At 44.0% G+C, this 27325-nt stretch overlaps 1 protein-coding gene across 1 annotated transcript in view; it reads right to left on the reverse strand.

The window, feature by feature from the left end:
• fer1l6 (fer-1 like family member 6) overlaps positions 1-27325 on the reverse strand; it is a gene marked incomplete at its 5' end in the record, with an annotated part of 165568 nt that overhangs the window by 92027 nt on the left and 46216 nt on the right. The window contains 7 exons of the mRNA XM_078539765.1: positions 1857-2006; positions 3578-3712; positions 8919-9043; positions 14628-14808; positions 17894-18046; positions 20187-20303; positions 24071-24161. Of these exons, the coding sequence (XP_078395891.1) occupies positions 1857-2006; positions 3578-3712; positions 8919-9043; positions 14628-14808; positions 17894-18046; positions 20187-20303; positions 24071-24161 (952 nt within the window). The remainder of the gene's footprint in view (positions 1-1856; positions 2007-3577; positions 3713-8918; positions 9044-14627; positions 14809-17893; positions 18047-20186; positions 20304-24070; positions 24162-27325) is intronic.

Raw genomic sequence — 27325 nt, forward strand, 5'->3', positions numbered from 1 at the left:
GGTGACCTTGCATGCTGGTCTTCACCCAGAACTGGGGTAGAGGACTTCATGGTGGGCCTCCATAGCATCCAGTAGGTGCCCGAAGGAGGTGTCGCTAAATTTGGGGGCAGGATGTTTCCTTCCTTTGGCAGCCATGACTTCCCAGCAGCTTCTGATCCCTTAGAGAGTGCTAGCTCTGTGCAGGGGTGCACTTTGTATATGGCGCCCAGATTACTGAAGGCCTGAGGTGACAGCAGGGTCAGCAAATCAGAGGCTGCCCTGCCAGCGATCCGGTGCGTTTCCCAGGAATGTGTTATTAATGAGGTGGGACACACCGGGAATGGGACGATGCGGCATGAAAAGCCGCCATTGTGATCCGTCCTTTTCCCACCCACTATCGCACTTTATGAAAATCTGGGACAATTCCGCCTCAGTTTTAACATTGCAGGCTAGATCTTGGGTATCAATGGGATCTCTCTTAGGTTTCCCACTTGTTCTGTTTTTAGAAGGTGAAGGAGGAGGATCGAGAGGATAATCACAGAGATGACAGATAGCAAATCCAGGCAGGACTCCTCCACCATGCTACTTCAGCAAGGCTTCAGAAGGCTGTCCCTCATCTAGAAGCTGTCAGACAATTGCAGGTAAATCTCATGAGGGAGGCCTTCAGCTGACTGAAGATCTCAGCCCATTGCCAAATGCATCTTGTCATCGCATTCCCGTGTAACTCAGTCCTTCACTGACATTGAGTTTCCTCAACAGCTATCAAGTCCCCCATTTTAAGATTATTCTGATAGTCCTTCCGGCAGGCATTGCCCCAGCCTGCCCAAAATAATTCTGCATTAACTCCCTAACTGCTTAAAGGGCCATGCCTCCCCTGGGTGCCTACTCCTGTGCACCTTTTCACACTTAGCTTCCCACCAGTCCTAAAGTGGCAATTCTGAGGCAGTAACACTGATTTATCGCAGGAGCCTCGGGAGATGGAGGCAGCTCTTCCTTGTCTTTGACTTTAATCCAAAAGTAGAGCATCACGTCATTTGGAATACAATCCGAGTTTCAGGAGGCTTTGCTTAATTTAGGCGAGGGGCATTCACTGCCAAGACCATCTCTTAGCACAGACCTGGATCTTACCCTTCATTGGCCTCCTTCCCTCATAGCTAGAGAAAATGATGTGTTTTTTTTAATGGATTAAAGACAGTTACACCCCAGCTGAGGAATTTTTAAGAGTTTTGACCTTGGCGCCTGAAAAAGCACCAGCCTCAGACATTGCAGTGACCCAAGTTGTGATGGAAACCCAGGCTGGCTGCCTTGGCCTTCCAGTTGCTGCAGCAACACTGGATTCTGCTCCTCCAAGAGGCAAACCGCCTCTAGACAACACTAATAGAGCTGGACCACCATGAATTTGTCATAATGTGCACAGTTACCCTGACGTAGTTTTGGTGAAGTATCAGTGGTAACTCTGCCTCACAACAAACTAACCCTTCAGCCATTAACTTTCCTGAGCTTATCTTACATGAAAGGTAACGCATGGAGGCTGTTTTAAAATCTACGTGTGTTTGTGGGCAGATTAACTTAAATAAATGATTAAATTTATTCTTATTTTTATTTCTGGGGGATAGATTTAATTGACATGAATGGAACAGGCCACAAAGGTAATGGCTCACAGCAGTGCTTGCCTTGTCCCTCAGGAATCAGCATAAGCAAGGACAAATTTCTCCCCCCTAGAGTATACCATTATTGATCTTCTACATATCCATCCACTATCTTAGCTATGTAAACTCCTACGAGCACAAACTATTATCAGTGAAATAATTTATGTTCAAGAGTTCAATAGGACAATAGAAAACTTGATACATCCTTATACCCCAATACATCCTTACCTGCAGGAGTTCAAAGGCTACGAGGAGCTCACCGGCAGGTATGCCACCACAATACATTGGGTAATATTGAAGGTCAGGGGTGCTATAATCCTGCCCAGCCAGCCTCACAACAGGAAAAGCCACAGTGCTACCAATGTATTCTGCTTTACCCTGAAATAAAAGTAGCATGAAAGAAGAGCCATCATTTAGAGTTACCTTGGTAAAACACAACTTCCAGCTGTGTTAGCCTAGTAGGGTGAAAACAAGATGATAGAAGTGGAAAACCAGCTTTTCTGTTGTCAAGCAACAGCAGCGAAATCACAATTCAAAATCACAACCTGAACTGCAGGCAGGCTTTGGAGATTTTCTCTGTCTCAGTTTATTCGGTGAATGCATGATCAAGCAAAACCAACATTTGAATGCTTGCAGCTGAATCAAACAGGCATGTTAGTTGCAGAAAATCTGTGATGTTCGCTCGATCATTATTATGCATCATATTTCACAATTAGGAGTCAGTAATAAATAAAGGTTGCAAACCCTAGACAGCAGGGCAATGCAGTAGATCGGCATCCTAGTGATCTGTGTCATGTGGAGATTACTCGCACCACCTGAGATTCACCACTTCAATCACCAATGCCAAGGGATATTGAGAGGGTGTAGAGGAGATTTACCAGAATGGTTCTAGGGATGAGGGATTTTAGCTACTAGGTTAAGTTGGAGAAGCTGTGGTGAACAAAGGAGATTGAGGGAAGATTTAATAGAAATGTACGTGATTCTGGCAGGTTTAGTTAAGGTAGAAAAAGATAAGCTGTTCCAATTAGCTGATGATACAAAGGCTAGGGGCCACAGATTTAAGGTTTGGGACAAGAGATCCCAGGGGACTGTAAGAAAGAACTTTTTTACGCAGTGAGGGTTAATGACCTGGAATTCACTGCCCATGAGCAGAGGCAATGAATGATTTCAAAAGGAAATTGGATAGGCACTTGAGAGAAATAAACTTACAGGGATACAGGGTAGAGTGGGGAATGCGACTCTTTGGATGACTCCACAGAATGCCAGCATGGACCCGATAGGCCCAATGGCCTCCTTCTGTGCCATTTTGTAATGACTCTAGAGCCAGGATTTTCTGGTCCCTACAGGTTCCACCTTGGGCAGGACTGGAAAACCCTGGCCTATGACTTTATATGGAGCCTTTTTTTACCTCAGAATTTCCCAAAACACTTTACAACTAATGAAATAATTTTGAAGTGTAGCCACTGTTGTAATGCAGGTAAGGGAGCGGCTAATTTGTGCAAGGACGCTCCCACAAACACTCTCAATTGATAACAAGTATCTCTCCATGGAAGGAGAGAGAGAGTTAGTAGGATACATCACACTGGGCTACAGTCTGGCACTTCTCAGTAGCTGGATCAAGAATGGAATTGGCACAGGCAAGGCATGAAATGATTTGGGATTGAGGTAGAGTTAAGTGATTCAAGCAAGAATGTGAATCAAAGGATAAAAATGCAATTTCTTTTTATATTTGTTCACGGGATGTGGGCCTCGCTGGCTGGGCCAGCATTTATTGCCCATCCCTAATTTCCCTTGAGAAGGTGGTGAGTTGCCTTCTTGAACTGCTGCGGTCCATGTATTGTAGGAACACCCACTATGCTATTGGGAAGGGAGTTCCAGCAATGTTAATAGCTGTCCTTTGTAAAGAATGTCCTTTCCATTATATAGACAGATTAATATTTTATACTCACAACAGCATCTTCATCATAAACTTCAATAACCACAAGTGGGGGAGCCTCACTTATCTCCATTGCTTCACCGTAAAGGTGAATATTATTGAACAGAAGCATCTGGTTCCATGTTGGGGATAAAGTCTGAGTAATAACCTGTTAAGAATCAAAAGTAAAAAAACAGTATGACTACACAGCATCTTCACCTTCATCTTCTTGTTAATTTTTTTTTTGACTTTAGTACAATTCCCATTCTTTAAATAAATATTACCACAAGTTGCACAACATGTAAATGCCAGGTCAGGACATTATTTTTAAAGCAATGTAATATGACCAATATTCCTCCTTGCCTTAGCCCAACCACCTCAGTGCAAACCTCCTCCAGCTTGCTGGACATTGTCAGGTTGGTGAAATAGGCAGATACATGGCAGATGGAATTTAATGCAGTGAAATAAAAGGTGGTTCATTTGGTAGGAAGAATGAGGAGAGACAATATAAACTAAATGGTACAATTTTGAAGAGGGTCCAGGAACAGAGAAACCTGGGAGTATAGATACACAAATCTTTGAAGCTGACAGGACAAGTTGAGAAGGCTGTTAATAAAACGTATGGATCTTTGGCTTTATTAGGTGATGAGTACAAAAGCAAGGAAGGCCCCCAGATAATACCAAGTTCCCTCAGGATAATGCAAAGAAAGGGGGGGAAAAAAACCTTTTCTTTCCTAACCATTTCACTTGCTGCAGGTAAGCTTGCACTGTACATGACGTGTTTGGAGAGTTCCACTTCACTGCTCAGAACTTCTGGGCACGTAACAGAGAGATTAGGACCCAGGTGCGATGTATGTTTGTGCTAAAAGGGGGAAGGAGAGATCAAGATTCTACCCTATCACTGAGTACCCCGGGAAGGAAGAAGGAATTAGTCTCATAACCTGAATGCATCTTTGCCAAAGCCCTTCATAATTTTTTTTTTACAGGACATGGACATCGCTGGCTAGGCCAGCATTTTTATTGCCCATCCCTAATTGCCCTTGAGAAGGTGATAGTCAGCCGCCTTCTTGAACTGCTGCAGCCAATGTGGTGTAGGCACACCCACAGTGCTGTTAGGGAGGGAGTTCCAGGATTTTGACCCAGTGACAGTGAAGGAACGGCGATATATTTCGAAGTCAGGATGGTGTGGGGCTTGGACAGGAACTTGCAGGTGGTGTATTCCCATCTATCCGCTGCTCTTGTCCTTCAAGGAGGTAGAGACCATGGGCTTGGAAGATGCAGTCAAAGGAGCCTTGGTGAGTTGCTGCAATGCATCTTTTAGACGGTACACACTGCTGCCACTGTGTGTTGGTGGAGGAGGGAGTGGATGTTGGAGGTGTTGGATGGGGTGCCAGTCAAGTGGGCTGCTTTGTCCTGGATGATGTCGAGCTTCTTGAATGTTGATGGAGCTGCACTCATCCAGACAAATGGAGTGTATTCCATCACACTCCTGACCTGTGCCTTGTAGACAGACTTTGGGGAGTCGGGAGATGAGTTACTCACTGCAGAATTCCCAGCCTCTGACCCGTTCTTGTAGCCATGTTATTTATATGGCTGTTCCAGTTCAGTTTCTTGTCAACGGAAACTTCCAGGATGTTAATAGTGGGGTATTCAGCGATGGTAATACCATTGAATTTCAAGGGGAGATGGTTGGTTTCTCTCTTGTTGGAGATAGTCATTGCCTATGTATCATGAATGTTATTTGTCACTTATCAGCCCTAGCCTGAATATTGTCTAGGTCTCACTGCATATGGGCACGGACTGCTTCAGTACCTGAGGAGTCACAAATGGTGCTGAAAATTCAGCAAACATTCCCACTTCTGACCTTATGTTGGAAGGAAGGTCATTAATGAAGCAGCTGATGTCCTGGGACTGAGATGACTGACCTCCAACAACCACAACCATCTTCCTTTGTTCTAGGTATGACTCTAACCAGTGGAGAGATTCCCCCACCGATTCCCACCGACTCCAGTTTTGTGCCTTGACGCCACACTTGGTCAAATGCTGCCTTCATGTCTAGGGCAGTCACTCTCAAGTTCAGCTCTTTTGTCCATGTTTGAACAAAATGCTGTAATGAGGTCAGAAGCTGAGTGGCCCTGGTGGAACCGAGACTGAGCATCAGCGAACAGGTTGTTTCTGAGTAAGTGCTGCCTGATGGGACTGTCAACAGCCCCTTCCATCACATTGCTGATGATTGAGAGTAGACTTATGGAGCAGTAATTGGCTGGGTTGAGTTTGTCCTGCTTTTTTTGGACAGAACATACCTGGGTAATTTTCCACATTGCTGGGAAGATGCCAGTGTTATAGCTATATTGGATTAGCTTGGTCACTCTTACCAATACTGTCGTGGACAGATGCATCTACAACAGGTAGATTGGTGAGGATGAGGTCAAGTAGGTTTTTCCCTCTTGTTGGTTCCATCACCACCTGCCACAGATGCAGTCTAGCAGCTATGTCCTTTAGGGCTCAGCCAGCTCGGTCAGGAGTGGTGCTACCGAGTTACTCCTGGTGATGGCCATTGAAGTCCCCACCCAGAGTACTTCTATGCCCTAGCTACCCTCAGTGCTTCCTCCATGTAGTGTTCAACATGGAGGAGCACTGATTCGTCAGCTGAGGGAGGGCAGTAGGTGGTAATCAGCAGGAGATTTCCTTGCCCATGTTTGACCTGTTGCCATGAGACTTCATCTTTATCTGTTAGGTCTGATTCCATGAGTATGCCTATGTTGCTCTGTTGCTTGACTAGTCTGTGGGGTAGCTCTCCCAATTTTGGCACAAGCCCCCAGATGTTAGTAAGAAGGACTTTGCAAGGTTGACAGGACTGGTTTTGCTGTTGTTGTTTCTGGTGCCTAGGTGGATGCTGACTGATCCATCTGGTTTAATTCCTTTTTTTAGGACTTCTTAGCAGTTTGGTGCAACTGAGTGCCACTGTTAGGCCATTTCAGAAGGCATGTAAGAGTCAACCACATTAAAATAAAATAAAATCAATAACATTCATATCAATGATATTGAGGCCTTAAATGTACAAAAAGGGCTCAAAGCGAATCATTTCCCAACATTTGATGGAGAATCAAAAAAACTAGGGAGTGTACTTGTGAGGTATTGGCAATCATTATGAAGAAGTCAATGGGTAGGCGATGGCATAGTTGTATTGTTGCTGGACTAGTAATCCAGAGACCCAGGCTAATGCTCTGGGGACCCGGGTTCGAAGGTCACCACTGCAGATGGTGGAATTTGAATCAAAAGTCTAATGATAACCATTGTCGATTGTTGATGGTCCATCACCAAGAGTGGTTCGGTAGCACCACTACTGACCGAGTGGGCGAGTCATCAGGGAGCCCTAGCAAAACTGGAGTCAATGGGAATCAGGGGTATCATTTTTTACCATAGTAGTGTGACAATGTGAAACGAATGTCACTTTAGCAAAAAGAGGAGGTGAGGGGCTAGGAATCCTGCGACAAATAACTCACCCCCTCACTCCCCAAAGTCTGTCCACAGTCAACAAGACACAAGTCAGGAGTGTGATGGAATATTCCCCACTTGACTGGATGAATGCAGCTCCCACAACACTCAAGAAACTTGACACCATCCAGGACAAAGCAGCCGGCTTGATTGGCACCACATCCACAAACATTCACTCCCTCCACCACTGACGCACAGAAACAGCAGTGTGTACCGTCTATAAGATGCACTGCAGGAACTCACCAAGGCTCCTTAGTAAGCGTCTTCCAAACCCACAACCACTACCATCTAGAAGGAAAAGGGCAGCAGACACATGGGAACGCCACCACCTGGAAGTTCCCCTCCAAGTCACTCACCATCCTGACTTGGAAATATATCATCGTTCCTTCACTGTCGCTGGGTCAAAATCCTGGAACTCCCTTCCTAATAGCACTGTAGGTGACCCTACACCACATGGACTGCAGTGATTCAAGAAGGCAGCTCACTACCACCTTCTCAAGGGCAACTAGGGGCCAGCAAAGCCCACATTCCATGAATGAATTTTTAGAAAAGGCATTCAAGAGGTAACAGTAAATTAGAAATAGACTAATGTGGCTTCCATTATTCAAAGAGAGTGACAAAATAGATATAGGCAACTACAATGATTTATTTCCTACTTTACAACAGTCACTACACTTGAAAGGTAATTCATTTACTGTGATATGCAATGGGACATCCTGTGGTCCCAAAAGTTATAACAAATAGAAATTCTTTCTTTCCCATTTCATGTAAGACAATGGAAACAATTATTGGGAGTAAACATGGGAACTGTCTGTACAATAATAACTAATAAACCACAATCAATATGGTGTTGAGAAGGGGGAAGATTCTCCTTGACCAACCTCCTGAACAACTTTGAGGAAGTGACACCCCAAGTGGGCATGGTGACCCTATGACACAGAGCACCATAACTTCTCAAAGACTTTTGATAAAATTTCACAAGAAAGGTTATTTGTTAAACTAAAGGCTATGAATATTCAAGATTAACCCTTGGAATGGATAGAAAGGATTGGAAACATCGTGCACTGGTTAAAGGAGTTTTGCTGAAGTGGGGTGGGGAGGGGAGAAGATTACAGAGTGAGTTGCCTCAGCACTACATGGGACTACAAATTTATACAGATGACCTGGTTTCAGAAAATCCATGCAAAATGGCTAAATTTGGAGAGGATACTAAAGTGAGAAGGGCAGTGGAACAGGAAAAAGCAGCACAAAAAAATACAGACTAAATAGGACAAAATCTGTAAGTGGATGAAATGATCACAGATGAAATTTAGTGCAAGTGCGTGAAAAGAATTGCAAGCAGGAAAGAAAAGCAGATGACATATATACTCCATCTGAGACGTGTATACTCCATCTGAGACATCTTGGAGCCTAGCCAGACTCAGTTTTGAGCTACTGATATTGACAAGCAAATCCTAGGAGCAGAACACTGCAATGTTGACTAATTGTGGAGTTCTGAAGCACAACCTAAAATCATGAAAAGAATATTTTGTCAAAAATGATGCATCAATATCATTAAAAAATTGTGTGTCTGCATGAATAGCAATGATTAGGCTTCCCAAGGTCAAATCTCAGTCAATAACTTGAATACACTATTTTATACTTATGCAGTGTTATCACTAGTATTTATCATAAAGTGAAACAATACTTGCTATTCAGGTTTTTGTATGAACAATGGACTGACCCATAACACTACATATAAGAGCTCATCCAAAAGCATGTTGCTTAAAATAAAATCTTTGGAAAACTGAGGGGACCAGACATGCTATGATCATCAGAAAGCTTAATCTATGAGTACAACGGTTACAATTGCTATCATATTAATGTATCATTTTTACCTTTGTAGTCTGACAATGTGAAACGAATGTCACTTTAGCAAAGGGATCTGAAAGACCACTATTGTCAGCAGCCAGAAGGCTTCTTGCCTGGTACATGTGGCATCTTAGCTGAAACATATGGTGCTCTGTTCAACACAAGAAATTCAAAACACAGCTGTTGAAGATGTAGAGACAATGATGAGAACAACACTTTGTTAGTTAATAATCAGTTGTTAGCAATACAGATCATAGCTGGTTGAAGAAATGGGATCACTTTCTAAACTGATGTAATCATCCCTTCTAATTTTTTTTACGTTAAAGGAGCTAGCGTTGTAAATGTTTCCAAATTTAAGTTCTTTTAAGTGAAGTCATTGTGAATGGTGCTCTCTTTTATATTTTCAAAAGCAGCTAATATTTTTCTTGCAACTTTATGCATTCTTTACTCAGGTCACAATGGGAGCAAGTTTCCGTGTGTCGGACATAATCTTGCGTGGTTTCTATTCTTAGCAGACAAACCGTTGGCCTATATGCATGTGTTGAAATATGGGTTAGAAGTCAGGTGATTCCAACCCTTGCTTCCGACACCAGAAATGGGCTGTTGAAGTAGTCAGAAAAAAATATTAATTATGTTTATTAACTGGGTGGGAGAACTCAGGGTATGTACTAGTTCACTTTAAAGTCCCTAAAGGCACCTTTCACCTATAAATCCAGCTCAGACCTGCCAGCAAAGACTAGAAGACTACAAACCCCATGCAAAAGCACAACAATGAAGTTTGACCTACATCTGCCTCCATCGGTTGAAATATTTATCCATCTAGTTGTATTCACACAAGAGTATGTCACAGAGTATATTACAGGTTGAGTATTCATTATCCAAAACCCTTGGGGCTGATTGCAGTTCAGCATTCAGATATTTTCGGATGTGATAAAGCTACCGTATATATGGTAGGCCTAGGCCTATTTTCATTACAATGGCCTCAGCCTAGGCCAGCTATAGTCTACAAATACTAGGTTGTTTTTCCACTTGTCAATTCTCTCACACTTTACTTCTTACCTGTTAACACTTATTACATCTGTAATATAATATTACATTGCTTTATTAACCACTTCATGCTCCTCACTCAGTTACCTCACAGAAGCACCACAGTCAAGTTTCTGCAACAACTCCACTTTCTTGGTAATAGGTAACGAATTATGTTTCCTTTTCCTTTCCTTGCTGTTACCCACAAGAGCATCTGATGGCCTTTTTGACATGTTCACAGCGGAAATAAAAGTACAAAAGCACTAAATAACCACAAAAATCACAAGGTAAGGTGAGAGCATCTGACCTGACAGTGCAGACTAACAACCTGACTTCCTGCCCTAAGGTCGGTTCTGGTCAGCGAGGTTCATGTTGGCTCAGGTCACAGACTTCCCACACAAAAGGTTGGTGAAGTTCGTGTTGGCTCACATGACCGACCAGGAATCTCTCTCACTCTTATCACCTGCCGTATGTTGGAAGGATTTACAAGCTGATACTCAACCTGCTTGGCCACGTGTGTATTGGCCAGTGAAGCTAGGCTTGTGGTAGACGGTGGTAGAGAGTCCCCTGGCAGGGGAGTAATGTGGTACATGGATTTCAGTGCCAGTGTGATGCCAGGTATGTAGGCCGTACGTCCCAGAGACTGGCAGATCGTATCAAACAGCATGTCCCAGCCGCTGTTTACAATGGGCAGGGTACAGACCGTAACCAACTAGCCCGTGCTTGCAAAACTCAAAACACAGTGTCCAACATTAGATTCCACAATTGGACAATATTTGCTAAATAATCCTCAATGTGCTACGAAGTACGCTGGCAACCAATTTAAGATTGTCAGTTGGGCTCGCAGTGTGGTGCATTTGTGTGTACTGGAAGCTACATTTATTAATACACAGGGCCCTGTTCTTTGCAGGCAGAAAGAACATGTACATCCCGCCAAACTGAATGGGGATTTAAATGTCTCGCCGCATCCACCGGGGTTGGTGGGGGAGCCACATCACAGCGGGGCCGCAAAATTCTGGCCAATTAATTTTAAAGCAAAATTCGTATTTTTAGTCCAGATTTAAATTGTGAACGCACTAAGTTAGAGAGGCAGCATGTGAATTTTCATTGTCAGTAAAGCATATCTCAGAACCCAAGCTAAGGTCCAAACCTTCCATTCCCCTACTTTGACTCCAACTGGCCCCTGTCCAGTTTCCTGTTTGGCAAAAGGTACAAGGCCATATGAACGAGGTCTGCATTGAAAAACTGCAGAGCCAGTTGCCTTGAAATTGGAGAGTTGGGAAGCAGGATGTAGAGTAACATTGGGATGGAAGCCTACAAAAACACACTGGAGCGGACCTCAGGCAAACAGTGTGGAGAACACAGAAAGAGAAACACTGGAAATGTTAATAGACCAGGTCTGATCTACTACACCACATGCATTTGATGTGCAGTTCATGCAAAGCACTAATCCTATGTTGGGGTAATTTGATGAGATGAAGCCCATCTCGGAGCCACTCTGATTGGGAATGTGAACCAGAACATGGAGTTCAGCGTACCGGAGTCCTGGGCCAGGATTTTTCGCTGAGCGGGCGAGTGTCCCGACATCATTGCGCAATCACGCGATATTTCGGTTGGCAGGCACAAGCGGGAGTTGGCAGCGCGCCCGCTGACAATTAAAAGGTCTATTAAGGCCATTAGCAATCCAAACTTGAGTTAAATTTTTTGCTGCCTGTCCAACCTTACAGTTGGCGGCAGGCGGAAAGGCCAGGCGGCCTTTGCAATTTTAGCAAAACCTGGGGTGAGGTTTTGATCTGTCGTTAAAACATTTTAAAAATGTCATCCTAATTTCTAACATGTCCCTGCTCATGTGACAGGAGGCAGAATATTACACTCGGCATGCGGCCGCGCACCCAACACGCCCGAGCGTTAAGTGACGTGTGATGACATCGGGCGAGTGTCTCGATGGTATCGCACAGTGCCGCAATATTTTGTTCGGTGACAATTAAAAGGCCTATTAAGGCCATTAATAAGCTAATTATATTCAAATTTACACTGCCCGTCTATCCTAATGGTTGGCAGGCAGGCAGGCGAAAAGGCCAAGCGGCCTTTACGTCTTTTTAGGAAACCTCATCCAGGGGCGGAATGAGATTTCCTAAAGAAAATAAACATCAAATAAAAATTTTATTTTTGAATTAAAGTCACAAGTCACATGAGGGGACACGCTTTATGGCAATTTTATTTCCTTTATTTTTTATTTTAAACGGCGCTTCATCTTCCCTGAGGCAGCTCCGTGCGTCAGGGGATTGAAGCCACCTTTCGCGCGTGTGCGTGAAGTTTGCGCTAGGCCTGCTCGCCCTCCTCCCCCCTGCCTGCACAGTCAGCGTGAAATCGCGATGAGGAGCTAGTCGCGGGTGGTGGTCAGCTTCCCGACTGCCCCCCCCTCTGGGCCCCCGCCGAGCACCACCGCCAAGGGCAAATTCCTGCCCGGAGTCACATGAGGGGGCATGTTTGTTAACGTTTTAAAGATCTTTATTTTTTTATTTTCAAAACTGTTCATCTCCCTGAGGCAGCCCCGTGCCTCAGGGAGCTTTTCCAGTCCGCGTCTGCGCGCATGCACCAAGTTGGCAATCGCCCTCCTCCCCACCACACAGGCAGTGCTGAGCGCTGCAGCGCGCATTTCACACTGGGTGGGCCTTAATTGGCCCACCAGCGTGAAATCGCGGTCCAGCCCCAATCGCGGGCAGCGGTCGGCTTCCTGACTGCCCCCGCCCGCCCCCGCCAAGCCTGCCTGACGAGGGCAAAATTCTGCCTCTGGTGTTCCCAATATTCCAGCCATTAAAAATTACACCTAAAACGTTAAACTGGTTTTTCTCCCTATGGCATTTGTCAGCCTCTGGCATTTCCCACTTTTGCTTCAGATTTGATTTTTTTTTTCATTTTACTCACACAATGGGAGACGGGTGGTTATACTCGAGATCACAAGCTGGACTGAATACCAACTCACAAGTTGTTCAGGGATTACATACCTAATCATTGCTTTGACCAGACATAACTGAATTATACCTGAGGATAGTCGACTAACCTGCAGGACAAAGTGTGTGAACTGTACTCTTCATGAGGCAACATGTCATGAACAATAGCGTTTGTCCAACACGATTGGTTTCATAACACTTTTATTTGCATTGCATCAAATAAATTGGAAGCCCATCAGACATAAAGGGCCAGATTTTCAAATTGGGGTTGGGAACCTGATACCCCATCGAATTCTGGGACCCAACCCCATGGGCGAGTTGGCTCATTCTCGTAACATTATCTTTAAATTCAAATGGCTTAATTGGCCAGCGGACGAGCTCCTTCCCTAATTAGAGGTGCCGAGCATCTCCAGGTGACGGGAGCTGCCTGCCTAGCGTGAGTGACAAAGGCAGGTGAAAACCATGTAGGACACTGCTGCTGCTTTGCTAAAGGGGACTGGCAGCTCCCTAGAGGGCCAGCAGCATCCACATCCACGCAAGGGGCCATGCAGGCTTGAGGGTGGTGGAGCACTGGAACTGGCTCAAGGGGATACAAGAAAGGTCAGTTTTAAATAAATGGAGTTTCTGATGACCCCGCAGTGAACCTGACAGCTATGCACTAACGTGCGCCAGACTGTTCAGGTTTGCTGATCCAAAAATTGAAAATTGCAATTGTGAATGCGCAGGCCCCTTAACAAGCGCTTAATAAGCCATTAATTGGCGGTGAGTGGCTTCCCCATTCCCTTCACCCCCTTCACCACCACACCCCCACCCCACACCATCAGCCCTTTGAAAATTCAAAGCTGTCTCTGAGGTGTCAGGATCCCGAGATGACCTCCGGGCCTGCACTGGATCCTGACCCTGGGGCCCTTTGAAAATCCGTCCCAAAGTCATTATTCTTTCAAAGATATGCCACTTGATTAGCAATAGCCGTATATAAATACACAGGAGCTGTGTATTTCAAACTGCAGAGACAATTGAGGTTGATTTTCCTTTTCCTCTCCTTGGCACGTTGGAGTGTGCCTACAGTGTGCTCCACCTGGCCTGACCCTGCCCATACGTACTGGTTCAGATCATATAAATAGGTCCGCTGTATCCTGGGCAAAAGCCTGCCCTAATTGTAGGGTCTTAATTGTGCTGGGGCTATGTTCAGAAATCTAGTAGCTGCTGCAAGTCTGACAGAGGCCTATGGGAGCAGTAATGGCTGCCAGTTGTGGGGCACTCTGGCTGCTGTTCTCCTGACTGGCGTTAATCCTGTCAGCCACAAGTCTGAACCAGGACCATGCAAGTCTTAGAACCTCCAACTGAATAGGGGCTGGGTGCAAAGCCTGAGGCCTACAGTACCACCCCGCACCCGTGCCCCCATTCACTCTCCCCGTACAGGCATCCAGTGTTGAGAGGAAAATGAGACTCAAGGGGCTGTGAAATGATTCACACGTCACTTCCAAATTATCTTAATACTTAATTGTGCCTTTGGTGCAAGCACGCACCCAGATCCCATTCCCCAAAAAAGAAGCCCAGGCAGCCCAAAGGAAATGGAATTATTGATCCATTAAACAAGCCAGAGGAATTGTTTTCCTCACCATTTCCTCCAGGGAATCACTGGCTGACACCCGTATCTTAGAAAAATCTCTAGCTACAAATTAATACAAAAAGATTGAATATATAATTACTTATGAAGTGAAACAGGATGGGTAGTTGATTTGTCGCACTCACCTTTATAAAGAATACTGAGAGGCGGAGAAATCTGATACCCAATGCTTTTTGTCAGGATCTCTGGTTCAAATCCATAGGGTAAGTTGTCCAAAATAGTGTCTGCATGTCTGGTTGGACCCAACCATAGGTAAATATCCACTTTCGCTTGTACAGTCCATCCCATAACGTGCTTTCCTGGCAGCTTAAAGGATACACACACTTAAAAATTATATTAGTAATGCAAGATTAACAGCCATTCTTATTATTTATAATCAAAATTCATCATAACATATTGTGAGTTATAATCAATCACTGAACTTAATACCCTTAGGTTTGAATGGGGGGAGGAGGTACAAAATACCATTGACATATTTGAGGCTTATGTTTGAATTCAGCCTTAGATTAACGTTATGAAATACTCTTTTTTTTTGCTAGCTCAAGTGGTCTTCAATTAAATGACTTGGGGGCACAGTTAACGTATTTCTTAGTGAGCACGGGCCTAAAATACCCATAATCTAATTATAGTAAAATCTTTAATATCCAGCATGCATGGGGAAAGGGTGGTGCTGGTTAATCAAAAGTACCGGTTAATGGAGAGTCCTGTTTACCAATGGGATACAGTGCAATACTTGTAGAATGAATTAATATGGAAGTACTCAGGAAGTAAAGAACAGTATTCTTTTTACTTCTAATTTCCAACAACACATTAAAATATAAAATACAAAATAACACAGAATACAGGTATGGGTTCCGGATAACTTTGTAATTGCTTCTGGTTGGTGAATATCAGAAATTCCAGCTAGTAGAGAATTCCGTAGTACGTACATTCAGAGACAATAGGCAAGGTCATTGAGAATTATTTTTTCTTGTAATGTAGAGAAAGTGGTGCAAAGGAATGGTACCAGTGGTGTAGCCAGAGATGGGGACATGTTTACAACTCCTCCCACAGATTAAGTTCCTCACAAAGGGTAGTAGAAATTGGCAACTCTCTCCTCCAGAAGGCTTTGGAGCCAACTGAGACCTTTAAGACTGAGATTGACAGATTTTGTTGGGTAAGAGTGCCAAGGGATAGGAATGGGATTAGGACATTTAGGGCTGGATTTTCTTATTCTGACGCAGGGTCGATGTGCGTCAGGCAGGTTTTAAAAATGGTGGCTGTGGCCGGGATCCCAGATTGCTTCTCTCACTTCCGGAGCTGGTAATTTTTAATGGCGCGGGGAAGGGAGTGGGTTGGGAGCCCACATGCTGTTGTTTTGACATTACCAGCATTATTGTAGAATTAGGCATTCCGGAGCTACCACAATTTTGACGGAGGTGAGTGGATTTTGGTAGGTGATGTAAATCACTCCAGCAGACAGCTGTCATGAACCATTAATTGTATGTGAAAATTGTATGAAAGAACAGTACAAAACATGTTGCCTACCTCACATCATCATGAAATGCTGCAGCCTAAGATGTATCTGTTGTTACTAAAGTGAGCGATGACAGGGATATGTTTTTAAAAGGTAAGTGATCATTAAATAATGTGGTTGCCAGGTTGTTACTTCTGACAAATGGCAAGCTGTCAAGGGGAAGAACAGCATTGTGGAAGTGGAAAATTCTTCAGGTGCATTGGAGTAGATTATCCACTGGATAAAGTGTTATTCTTCATTATACAATATTGAAAAGCTAGCCCAGTTTGAAATCCAGAGCTGATTCAGTGGAATGTCCCCACTACTTTTCATTTTTTCCATGAAGTTCAGATCAGCCTTTTGTTTGGCTTTTTCAAAGCTTTGACAGATATCTGAGCTTTTGGATATCTTCAAAGGCCCTAATGGATTCTGCTCAGCAGGACTTGTTTACACAATTGTTCAGGGAATGTGAACTTGATGGCTTGGTTACCTTCCAAACTACTAATGGATCCTGCTCAGCAGGGTTTGTATACACAGTTGTTCAGTGGAATGTGAGCTAGAATACTTGGATTCCTGCCAAACAACTAATAGATTCTGCACAGCAGGGTTTGTTTACACAGCTGACCTGGGGAATATGAACTTGAATGCTCGGTTGCCTTCCAAATCACTAATGGATTTTGCTCAACAGGCTTTGTTTACATAGTTGACCGGGTAAGGTGAGCTTGTTTACTTTGACAGTTTTATAAACTTCTGAAGAGGATAATGATTTTTTTAATCTATTTTTAAATTCTTTTTCTTCATTTTGACAGACCTACTCAAATACCTCCAAATGTTATTATAGGGCATGTGAGTTCTATTTATAATGCATTTTGGGTGAGTGGGTTGTGGGAATTGAGAGGGGGTAAGGAGGGTGGGAGGTTGATGGAGTTAAGGAGATGTGGAGGTAAGGGGGTTGATGGGGGTAAGGTGAGATGAGGGGCTCAAGGGTTGAGGGGATAATAGCAATGAGGGGGTTATAGTGAGTTGGAGGGGTTGAGAGGTAAGGGGGTGAGGCAGTTTGAGGGGGTGAGAGGCATAAGGACGTGATGGGTCAAGGGGTGGTTGAAGAGGTGGGGTGTTGGAGGATTGGGGTGGATAAGGGGGTGTGAGGTTGGTGCTGGGGGAGGTACTGGTGGTGAGAGGGATAAGGCATAAGGGGTGAGGCTGTGTGATGTGCTGAGGGGTTGAGTGTTAGCGGGGGTGGGGGAGGGGGGCTTCACACTGAGCTGCAGAATGGACTGATCTCTCTGTGAACCAAGGCCAAGGTTTTTTAATCTGGCCGCTTTGGCATTGGCCCGCCTCAGTCCTCGTCTCCACCGGTTGAAAATCTCGCTGGCCGGCACTGCCAGGGCAGAGGCGGGATCATGACATCATGAAAATCCTCGACACCGACTCCCGCCTCCACTGGCCCCCTTGCCTCCCAAGCAGCAACTATATGCCTGTAAATACAAGTTGTTGATCCGGAACAAAGGGTAGTAAATGGAGCTGAGGTGCAGGTCAAATTGTATGGTGGAACTGACTCGAGGGGCTGAATGGCCTAATCTCATTCCTATGCTCGTAAGTCCATCTTGGGTTGCTCTGGGTGGATGTCAGGCACCTTTCAGCACCAAGGGACAAAATGTTAGTGGACAATTCTGTCAGCTTGCACCTGTACGCTTCCAAAAGATGACCATCCACCAAATGGCGCTGGCAGAATGCTATTAACTGAGAGACAGAATTCCCACTTACTCACTTTACCAAGGAAAAACAATGCACAGCAAAAGAGAAGGCAAAAGGAATAAAGTGAATCATGTCTTCTCTTTCTTTTAAGAAGCAACGCAAGGTTTGAGACATTCCTATAGCAAAACGACTATATACTTTAAGAAACAGTGACTGAATCTTCCCGCAGTTTTTTCCTTTCTCGTCCTCTTTCTCAGAATGCAGGATATCTTTGGCTGGAATCCGCACGTATGCCACTCTCTTGTTGCCACTGAGCATCCAAATGAACACATCTGGGATTGTATGCTGTGGCTGAAATATAAAAAATAATGAAAAATCACCAGGCCCATTTTTAAACTTACAGAAGCAAAATACTGTGGATGCTGGATATCTGGGATTACAAAAAGCAAATGCTGGAAATTCTCAGCGGGTCAGGTAGCATTTGTGGAGCGAGAAACGGTATTAGCATTTCAGGCCTTTCATTAGAAACAATGACAGTGTTCATCGGCAGAGTTGATTTTCATTCTAAGTTCCATTACAAGTTAATGATAATCAGATCATCAAAATTACAAATGTTTTCGCAGAAAACATGGAAATTGGATAAATGAGATACAAATATCATCAGCAGAATACATCAATCAAAAATGTTTTTAGTTAATTTATTCCAAGGTGAGAGAGGAAGAAACTGGTATTTATTTAGTGTTCAAAATCAAAAAGGGGTTTAATAGAGTGATTAGGGAGAAACTGTACCAGTGGCAGAAGGGTCAGTAACCAGAGGACACAGATTTAAAGTGATTGGCAAAAGAACCAAAAATGACGTGGGATTTGTGTTGCGAGTTGTATGATCTGGAATGTAAGGCCTGAAAGGGTGGTAGAAGTCGATTCAATCATAACTTTCACGTGGAATTGGTCAAACATCTGAAGGGGCAAAATTGGCAGGGTTACGGTGAAAGGTCGGGAATTAGTAATTCTTTCAAAGGGCTGGTACAGGCATGATGAGCTGAATGTCCTCTTTCTGCCCTGTATTGTGCTATGATTCCATTAAGTCCTCAGGAGATCCGAAAGCCTATCAAAACCATTCAATTTTGCTCTTAAATGCAACAATTGTTTTGGAGGTCAAATTGGCAATCAATTAGTGCACAGAAAGGTCCCACAAATCACTTGATTGACCAGTTAGCCTGTTTTTTATGGTGCTGGTTGAAGGAAATGTGTTGGCCAGGACTCAAAGTGGTCCTGTAGAATCTTTGACATCCTGGTGAAGTACCAAAACAAAGAGACTTGATCTTGGTTTAACAGCCCATCCGAGAAACAGCACTTCCAACAGTGCAGCACCTCGTCAGTACTGCACTGAAGTGTCAGCCTAAACTAAGTCCAGTAATGGACATTGATCCCACACCTTTCTGACCCAGAGGTGAGAGTGCTACCAACTGAACCAGCATAATTATACCTGTTTTACAGTTGTAGTGCTACATAATATGATCACCTGGGTTTATCCATTATTGTGGTATAAATTTCATGGGATGGAAATATCAGTCAAAGAAATGTTAATGTCCTGAAACTTGAATTATTGGGGGGTCTATTGAATTTGTCACATGAACCTCTGTGACCAGAACGGTATTAAAATACTAATGCATCAGTCTGGCGCTCTCCAGCCGAGCAAATCCCAAACTTTACAAACTTTGGCCGGGATTTTCCGGCCCTGCCATGGCGGGACCCACCACGGGGGGGCGTGGCAGGCCAGCCAAAAGTCCATACACTTTCGGCGGGATCAGACGATCTCAGCGGCAGGCGGGGTTGGAGAATCCCATCCTTTGCTGTAAAATTAACTACAGTGTCATTGTTAAAACAAAAAAAACAAATATTAGGGAGAGTGCTAATTATTCTCTTGGATAAATACTTGGAGGGAAAAGACTACAGGGCTATCAGAAAAGAACAGCGGAGTGGGATCATTGGACAGCTCTTTTAAAGAGCTCACACCAGCTTAATGGGCTGAATCACCTCTTTCGGTGCTGTATCATTATGTAATTCATTCAATCGTGGGCTCTCTGCTGACATTTAGAAACAGATCATTTATCATCATTGAAGCCCTTTGACTGAATTCCAGGCTTTTAACTCATTCCAAAGCATCTGGTATTCTATGTTTTTTTTAATATTCATTTATGGGATGTGGCCAAGCCAGCATTTATTGCCCATCCCTAGTGACCCTTGAGAAGGTGGTGCCTTCTTGAACCGCTGCAGTCCATGTGGTGTAGGCGTTAAACCCAATTGGCCTTTTTGACCAGCATTCATGGATAAATTGAGATTGTTCTTTCAGGGGTTAGGGAAAAACAACCAGCATGAATGTTAACACAGAATAGGCTGTGGCCATATGTCATCAGCTTCAGCAATCAGGTTCAAAAATAAATGTTTGAATGCAATGAAATGTTTCTTTCTATCCTTCAGCATACTGTACCTCATCAACAAGAAATTGTAACTTTTGGATCCAGCTCTGAATTTCACGCAGCTGCTCATTCACTGACATTTTCTTCTTTTCCTGAATCATTATCCTGGCGTCATTGGACATTAGTTCCTGGAATAAAAAAAACGAGTTAAATGATAAGCGTGAAAAATGTACCTGACGGTTTTTCAAACATATTTTTGCTTTTCCGGATTTCATTACGTTAAACATGTAACTGTAGACACACATACCAGCATCCTGGAGAGGGGGCCCTGATTGTTTTTATTCTCTCTTCCATAGTCGAGCAACAATGTCCTAGTTTAAATCAGGTAACTCAGGGGTTAAATGAACCTGGGATTCAGTCCAGGCTGATGGAATGGAAGTCTTTCGGTTTTAATATTTCTGCATGAAATACGTTTGGACAATCTCATCCCAATTCCTCATGGGCATCAACCAATTGGAGCAAAGAGCCAACATTTTGGCACAAACTGGCTCTTTCATTCAGACAGGCCAGAAAGATGGCTGGCGTGGGAAATGAAAAATTCAGATTGGTTTGGCAACAGGTCCTTTTCTTTTGAGGTAAGCATTCTGTTGGGTTAGACTAGAAGGGTTTACAAGCTGCATCTGGCTATGCTTGATGCTGATACTAAGTGACAAACCTGGAAAAATGTTCCACTCTCCAGTAACAACATTATCACTTTACTCAGCACAAAATCGATCTTTCCCCTAAAAAAAGAGCTACAAGAAAGACGAAACATCATGGAAAGATGAATGGTCTTAATTGGCGTTAAACGCCAGGGCGCAGAGAAGGTTAGAGAAATAGACAGGTGGCGAGCATCACAGTTTCCAATAACTTCTGCATTTTATTCTTTGTTAACCAGGGATGCAACTGTTACTTAAAAACTTACGAAGACATAAAGATGTGACAAACATTCATCACAGATGACATGTTGAGGGGCTTTATATCTAATCCGGTGTCTTAGTTGTGAGGTTTGTTTGGGTTCCTCAATTCCATTTGCAATGTAAAACGAAACAAGGTGGATTTCTTTAGCTCGACATTGGTTATATGAGAAAGGTAACATCACTGGCATGGACTTGATGGGCCGAATGGCCTCCTTCTGTGCCATAATGACTCTATGACCTGGAAATTATCGTTAGCAATGCTAACATATGAATGCTTAATGCACTTGTCTTAAAGTCCTCCTTCCACCATTGTAGCAGAGGCATTAAACCCATTTACTTTAAATGCATGAACACATCACCATCATTCCCAGGCTCAGATTATGACAACCATGGAGCACGACTGCTGCTCGAATTACCTAGTTAATGCTTCATTCAATCCTGAAACTCTCTGCTTTATGGAGTTCCCTCCCCTTATTTTAAACTTGCAGCTGCAAGATTGTCCTTACAAGTTACTGTGTCACACAACAGAGCCTGCCAAAATACCAAATGCAATCAAAAGGAGCAACTTAAAAGCACCAGATCGGTAACGTTATTTTCTCATTCGAAACCAACAATATAAACAGAAATGCATTATGTGTTTAAAGGATGCCTGGTTACACAGACGACGTTACACTTTGAAACTTACTGTACATGTCCATCACTTTTCATTAGTCAGAGAATTTGATATCCTTCTTTTTGGAAATGATTTTGACTTTGATCATTTTAGCTTGGTCTAGTCAATGCTAACATGGATATAGCAGCCTCAGAACAGGGTCAATAGACTTAGCATTCCAATCCTAGTGACACGTTGGCTATTGCCATTTTTAAAAGGCCCACTCAAGCAGCTGAAGTTCCTGCCTGTTTCAGGCAGTAGGCCCCTTTTAAATGGCAAGTTTAACAGACGTAAAAATAGGGTTTCCAGCCTTCCAGGGTAGCCCAGGAGTCTCCAGACATTAAAGATTAATCTCCCCTGGACTCCGCCATGAGGAACTGGGGAGAAAGTTCACAGGGGCGTTAAAAGAATTATGTGTATTTTTTCTAATTTTCTTTGGATATTTTCATTTATTAGTCATGAAGATATTGAATAGGGCTGAAAAGAAGCTTCTGGACTGAGTAACGATTCATCCAATCGGGTAATGGTGAGCCTGTTTGCTTTCCAGGCTCCGTGAGGAGGCGGGGCATCATGAGGATGGATATGCCAGATAACCAACAGCTGGCGTGTGGAGACAGGATGGGGTGATCATGTGATGATACCTCCAGGAACACGTTGAACCAGAAATAGCAGCCCTACATACAAAAGACCCTGGGGCCAATTTAGGACAGAACCGAGCAGAGCCATCAGCCACGAACTTTCCCACCAGAAACGCAAGTTTTCAATTATATTTTGTGGGGCCATGAGGAGCAGGAGAGTTCCAAAATTGTTTATACTTTTAGTCCTGTATGTCTTTGGTCTTTGTTTAACTCTGAATTTAAACAGCAATCCTAATTTAAGTTAGAATATTCATCATGGAAAATGCACTTATTACTTGCCTTCTGATCACAGGGACAGGGTTGTGTGGTATTAATCTATGTAGTAATGTGTTTTTACAAATTGCAATTCAATTCTTAGGTCAAGAATTGAATAAGAAAATAAAGTTATTGACCTGGTGCATTTAGACCCGACAAAAAATAATTTGGATACTGCCACCTTGGGCTTTCCTTCCTCGCCCCCCTCCTCCAATGGCACATCCCCTCCCTCAGAAATTACCTCACCGCCATTGCCAGCCTACAGCCAGCCTGACATTGTGCTGGCTCTAATTCGGCGAGCTCCACTGGGATGCGTATTCATCAACTGCAAACATGCCGGTTCTATTTAAATGAGGTCAAAATCTCAAAATGGCTCTGGCCTCTGTGCTCCCCAGCACAAAGCAGGCTGTCAGTGCTGAGCGCCATCTGCCGCCCAACAGTTAAAATCCCTTCCTTTGCCTTTGTCCGACAATAAATCTCATACAATAAGTTACCTTTGGAAATAATTGTGGAAAGCAGGCTAGAACAATGAGATAGGAATTCAGGACCAAACTTTTACGCTCCCCTACCAGTGGTTTTTTTTTTAGGCAGGTGGGGAGCATGAAATTGAAGGGATGGGATTCCCTCTGGGTTCCCATCCGCCCTGACCACACAGTGATTTTATGCTGGGGTGGGCAAGGCCTCGGACAGGGAGCCTGTGCTTGCCCCAATTGAGGTCCTTAAGTGGCCAAATATTATCCACTTAAGGGCCGTTTCCCACCCAGCGTCGATTTTTAGGCTGGCAGGAGGATTGACCTTATGTGGGGGAAACCCATAAAAGGGCAGAGTTACATCTCGGGTGGGAAGTCTGAGGTTGGGGGGGTGCGGTGAGTGACCCTCCATCAGAAGCCCCCTTCTGAAGTCCGGTGGCCTCTGGACCTCCCTCCCCCCCCATAGGCCTCTTCCTCAAGACCCCGATTGCCCCCTTTGCCCCGCCCCAGGCCTTCCCTACCCTCCCCACCCTAGGACACCTGAACTTACCTGGGCCTCCGGTGCCCAGACTCCGACACCCTCCCTGTATTTCTTCCTCTGCCCACTGCAGTGCTGTCGCTGCTGGGACTGGAAAGCTGCCGATCATTCGGGTTGGATTCTCATTGGACGCTCATTCAGGCGTGAAATGGCTGCAGGGCACTCGGATGGCAGGAAGCAAGACCCCGCTATCCGAAAAATTCCGGCCCAGGTATGTAATTACCTTCTGGCCACTGTCCTTTGAGAATTATAAGAGGCATCACATCATGAAGACCAACAAAACATTCCCTCAAAGCTGCTTCCATTGTAACTTCTACCGAAGTACAACAGAAACCCCATTAATGCACTTAATTTGGTGTCTGCCTGACATCCAGTAGAAGAGTGGGAGCAGCTTAGAGGAAATTCACAGGCTTTACGTCCAGTCCGTTTTGTCAATATCCTACCAGTTCCACCCTGCATGTGATCAATCGCTTCTTATCAAGTGCAGTCTGGTCAACTTCTTCCATTTTCCTTTCGGCAAAGGTGGAAAAATATCTAGGACACAAATAAATTGAATTATTAATGAGATAAGTGGGTGAATATTTCACCTCCTTCAGTGTAAGTTCAAAGCTGGCACTGAATTACAAAGTGAAATCCCATCAACTGGTTCTGATTAACAAATTTGCAATTAAGCAACTATCAAAAACCTTGAATAAATTGTCGTAACTATATATTTTGTTATTTATTATCCTACAATTATTCTTAGCACACACAGAAAGTCCAAATCCGCCAATTCTTGCTCCTGATCACTGCCCAGTGCTCCTGCTGGAAGGTCTCCGTATGGTCAATGTTGAGTGAAGACATCAGTGGGTTGGCTAAAATGCAGCTGAATATCCCACCGGACAACCTGTGCTCACAGATAAAGAATGGATACTTGGGTGAGATAGCAGGATTAGAGCCCGTGGAACAACAGCCCAACAAGTGTTGACATCTGCAGTATGAAAGGGAGCGACAGGGAATTCAGGGCTTAACTCCTGGAGTTAAAACCCAAGTGACTTCCCACCTTGAGGATATTTCTACATCATGGTTTTCTTGGGTGAAGCCTTATTTGAGTGGGATCCTCATAAGTATCAGCAAATCAGAGCTTTATCACTGAGACAGGAGCAGCAATGAATGTTCCCTGGTCCACTGGGAAGGAGGTCTTGTTCCAGGGGGCTGCAGATGTCAGCAGTGGCCTGCCATGAAAGTCTGATCCTCATGAGGTGCTAGTGTTCATGCTTGTCGAGAGAGCTAATCCTCTGCCTGTAGACCCTGCATTGAGGGTCTAGCCTCATGAGCTGCCTCTCTGTGTCCATCCCTTCTGTCCTGTGGTTGCTCCTGCTGCTGTTGTTGTTGCTGGTTCTGCTCTTGTTCCACATCAGGGGTGCAAGGTAGAACTGCATAAGCTGCACCCATCAGTGGTCAAGGCTGACAGCAGGGAAATACAGATCGAGGTGAGCAAATCTCAAGACAGATGAACTGACTTCCAAGCAGTTGGAAATCGCCTGTCACGTGCGAAAGTACATTCTCCGAAGTGCTGTGAGCAGCAACCTCTCACTTTGCTGCAGCTGTTCAGTTTCATTGTTTGAAATCTTCCCAGCCAGTCAGTTGCACTGAAGAAGCACTCTGCGCTGCGTTACCGCCTGGTTGACCCTGGCGAGTTGCAGAGAGCTCAGGGAACTGGTGCGCTTGCTGTTAGAGCCAAAATGCAGGGTTAAATTCAAAATGAATTACCTTTTGCATATTTTAATGACTTTCCCAACAGCTCTATGTCCGCAAACATGGAAGAGGGTGGGTTGTGTTGGGTTCCGACGCTACATTTCAGCAACTTAACCCTGCGCCTGCTACCAAGCCCAGCTCAGGGAAGTTAAAATTCTGCCCAATATCACTGCAGTTTATCTCACATGATTTGACTGAAGAAATCTCCATTAGTGCTTATTTGAAAAACATTAATAAAATCAGAATGAACTTCTTCTTATATCAATTATATTAACATGTGCTGGACGATGTAGTGCATTGGTCTCACTGTCGGCATTAAACATTGATTACATTTCAAAAGTTATTTATTGACTGCAATACATGCTGGGTTGTTCTGAAGAAGTGAAAACAAGCTGTTTCGGTGGTTTATTATGCTGATTCCCCTTGTTACTGCCTCGCAACACACTCCAATCCAAGCATTATATTTGTAATAGATGTACCAGAGTCACTTACAGTCGTTGTCATAGACACATAACTTTTTAAATACATTTTCTTTATTATTCTTTGCTCTGAGAGTGTGACAGTGCAGCTCACCAGTGCCACAATGGAGCAGTATTTTCACACCTGTGATATTTACATTTGCACAAGCATAACCTCCCCATATACATAGACTGAAGTGCTGTATTTGATAAAGATCTTGCCTACAGGCACTAATCTTTACTTACCTGGAATAACTACATTCATGTCAAAGTCCACAATGTGACATCCTGCATCAAGAGTTAAACAACACAATCCTTTCATCACCTATATAACTCTTTGTTTACATTTCCTGGGTCATTTATGGTCTTTGAACTTATACTTAAATAAAATTCACCAAATTATCCAATGCACTGATACTCTAGCAGATTAAAGTAAATCATTACCTAGGGCAGGATATTGAGGTCGGCGAGCAGGTGGCGGGACCCGCTCGCCAATGCGTAAAATGACGCGGGATGATGTCGGGCAGAACTCCCGACGTCACCCCGCGTCATCTCAATTTTCAGGTCGGCGGGGCGAAGCCAAATCAGCTGTGCGCCCGCCAACCTGTCAACGGCCAACTGAGGCCATTTAAAAACTAACTGAAGTAGTTAAAGGACCTGCCCGTCCAACCTTAAGGTTGGCGGGCAGGCTGGGAGCCCTGGCAAGCTTCAGAAAAAGCATGAAACCCTCATCCACGGGCGGGATGAGGTTTCATGTGGGTGTTTACAAATTTAATAAAAGTGATGGACATGTCCCAACTCACATGACGGGACATGTCAGGGAAATTTTTTTTTTCTATATTTCACATTTTTGAATTTGGCGCCGATCTCCCTGAGGCAGCACTTAGCCTCAGGGAGGTCAATGCGCTCTTTCGCACGCATGCGTGTAAAATGGCGGAGCACCCCCGATTGGAGGCGCCGATCAGAGGCGCACCCGCACGTGCCCGCTCCTGAACTTCCCCCCTAACAGGGTAAAAATTCTTTCCCTAGTCCCGACTTGATACTCAGTAAAGGCTGTCATTAGTCATTTCTAATTGAGTTGAAGCTGTGAATGTGAAATTTATTTGTCTGCTATTTTAATGAACACATTAACCAGTTCCTTGTAAATGAGTTAACACCTTCATTATTGTAGTGAACAGGGGTTCACAAAAGCATGATTTCACCTCTGATATTTTCAAATAGTGATTTGTTTTAGTTTATCCTGATGTAATGCAAAACACAGCATTTTATTTAGAATCAAGTTCTTACAGAGTTTTATATTACAGAAGGGGAGCATTTGTCCCATTGCACAGGTACTGAAAATGCTATACACTTAATTCCATTTCTCCGCCCTTAATCCATATTCCTAAATATTTCCTTTTCAAATATTTATCCACCACCTTTTAAATACAATTATAGCTCCTGTTTCTTTAGGGAAAGCCACATTCTTGCACGCAACATTAAAATACAATCCTAATCTCTTCT

Source organism: Cetorhinus maximus, chromosome 4, assembly GCF_964194155.1.
Source record: "Cetorhinus maximus chromosome 4, sCetMax3.hap1.1, whole genome shotgun sequence".
Taxonomy (NCBI): Eukaryota; Metazoa; Chordata; class Chondrichthyes; order Lamniformes; family Cetorhinidae; genus Cetorhinus; species Cetorhinus maximus.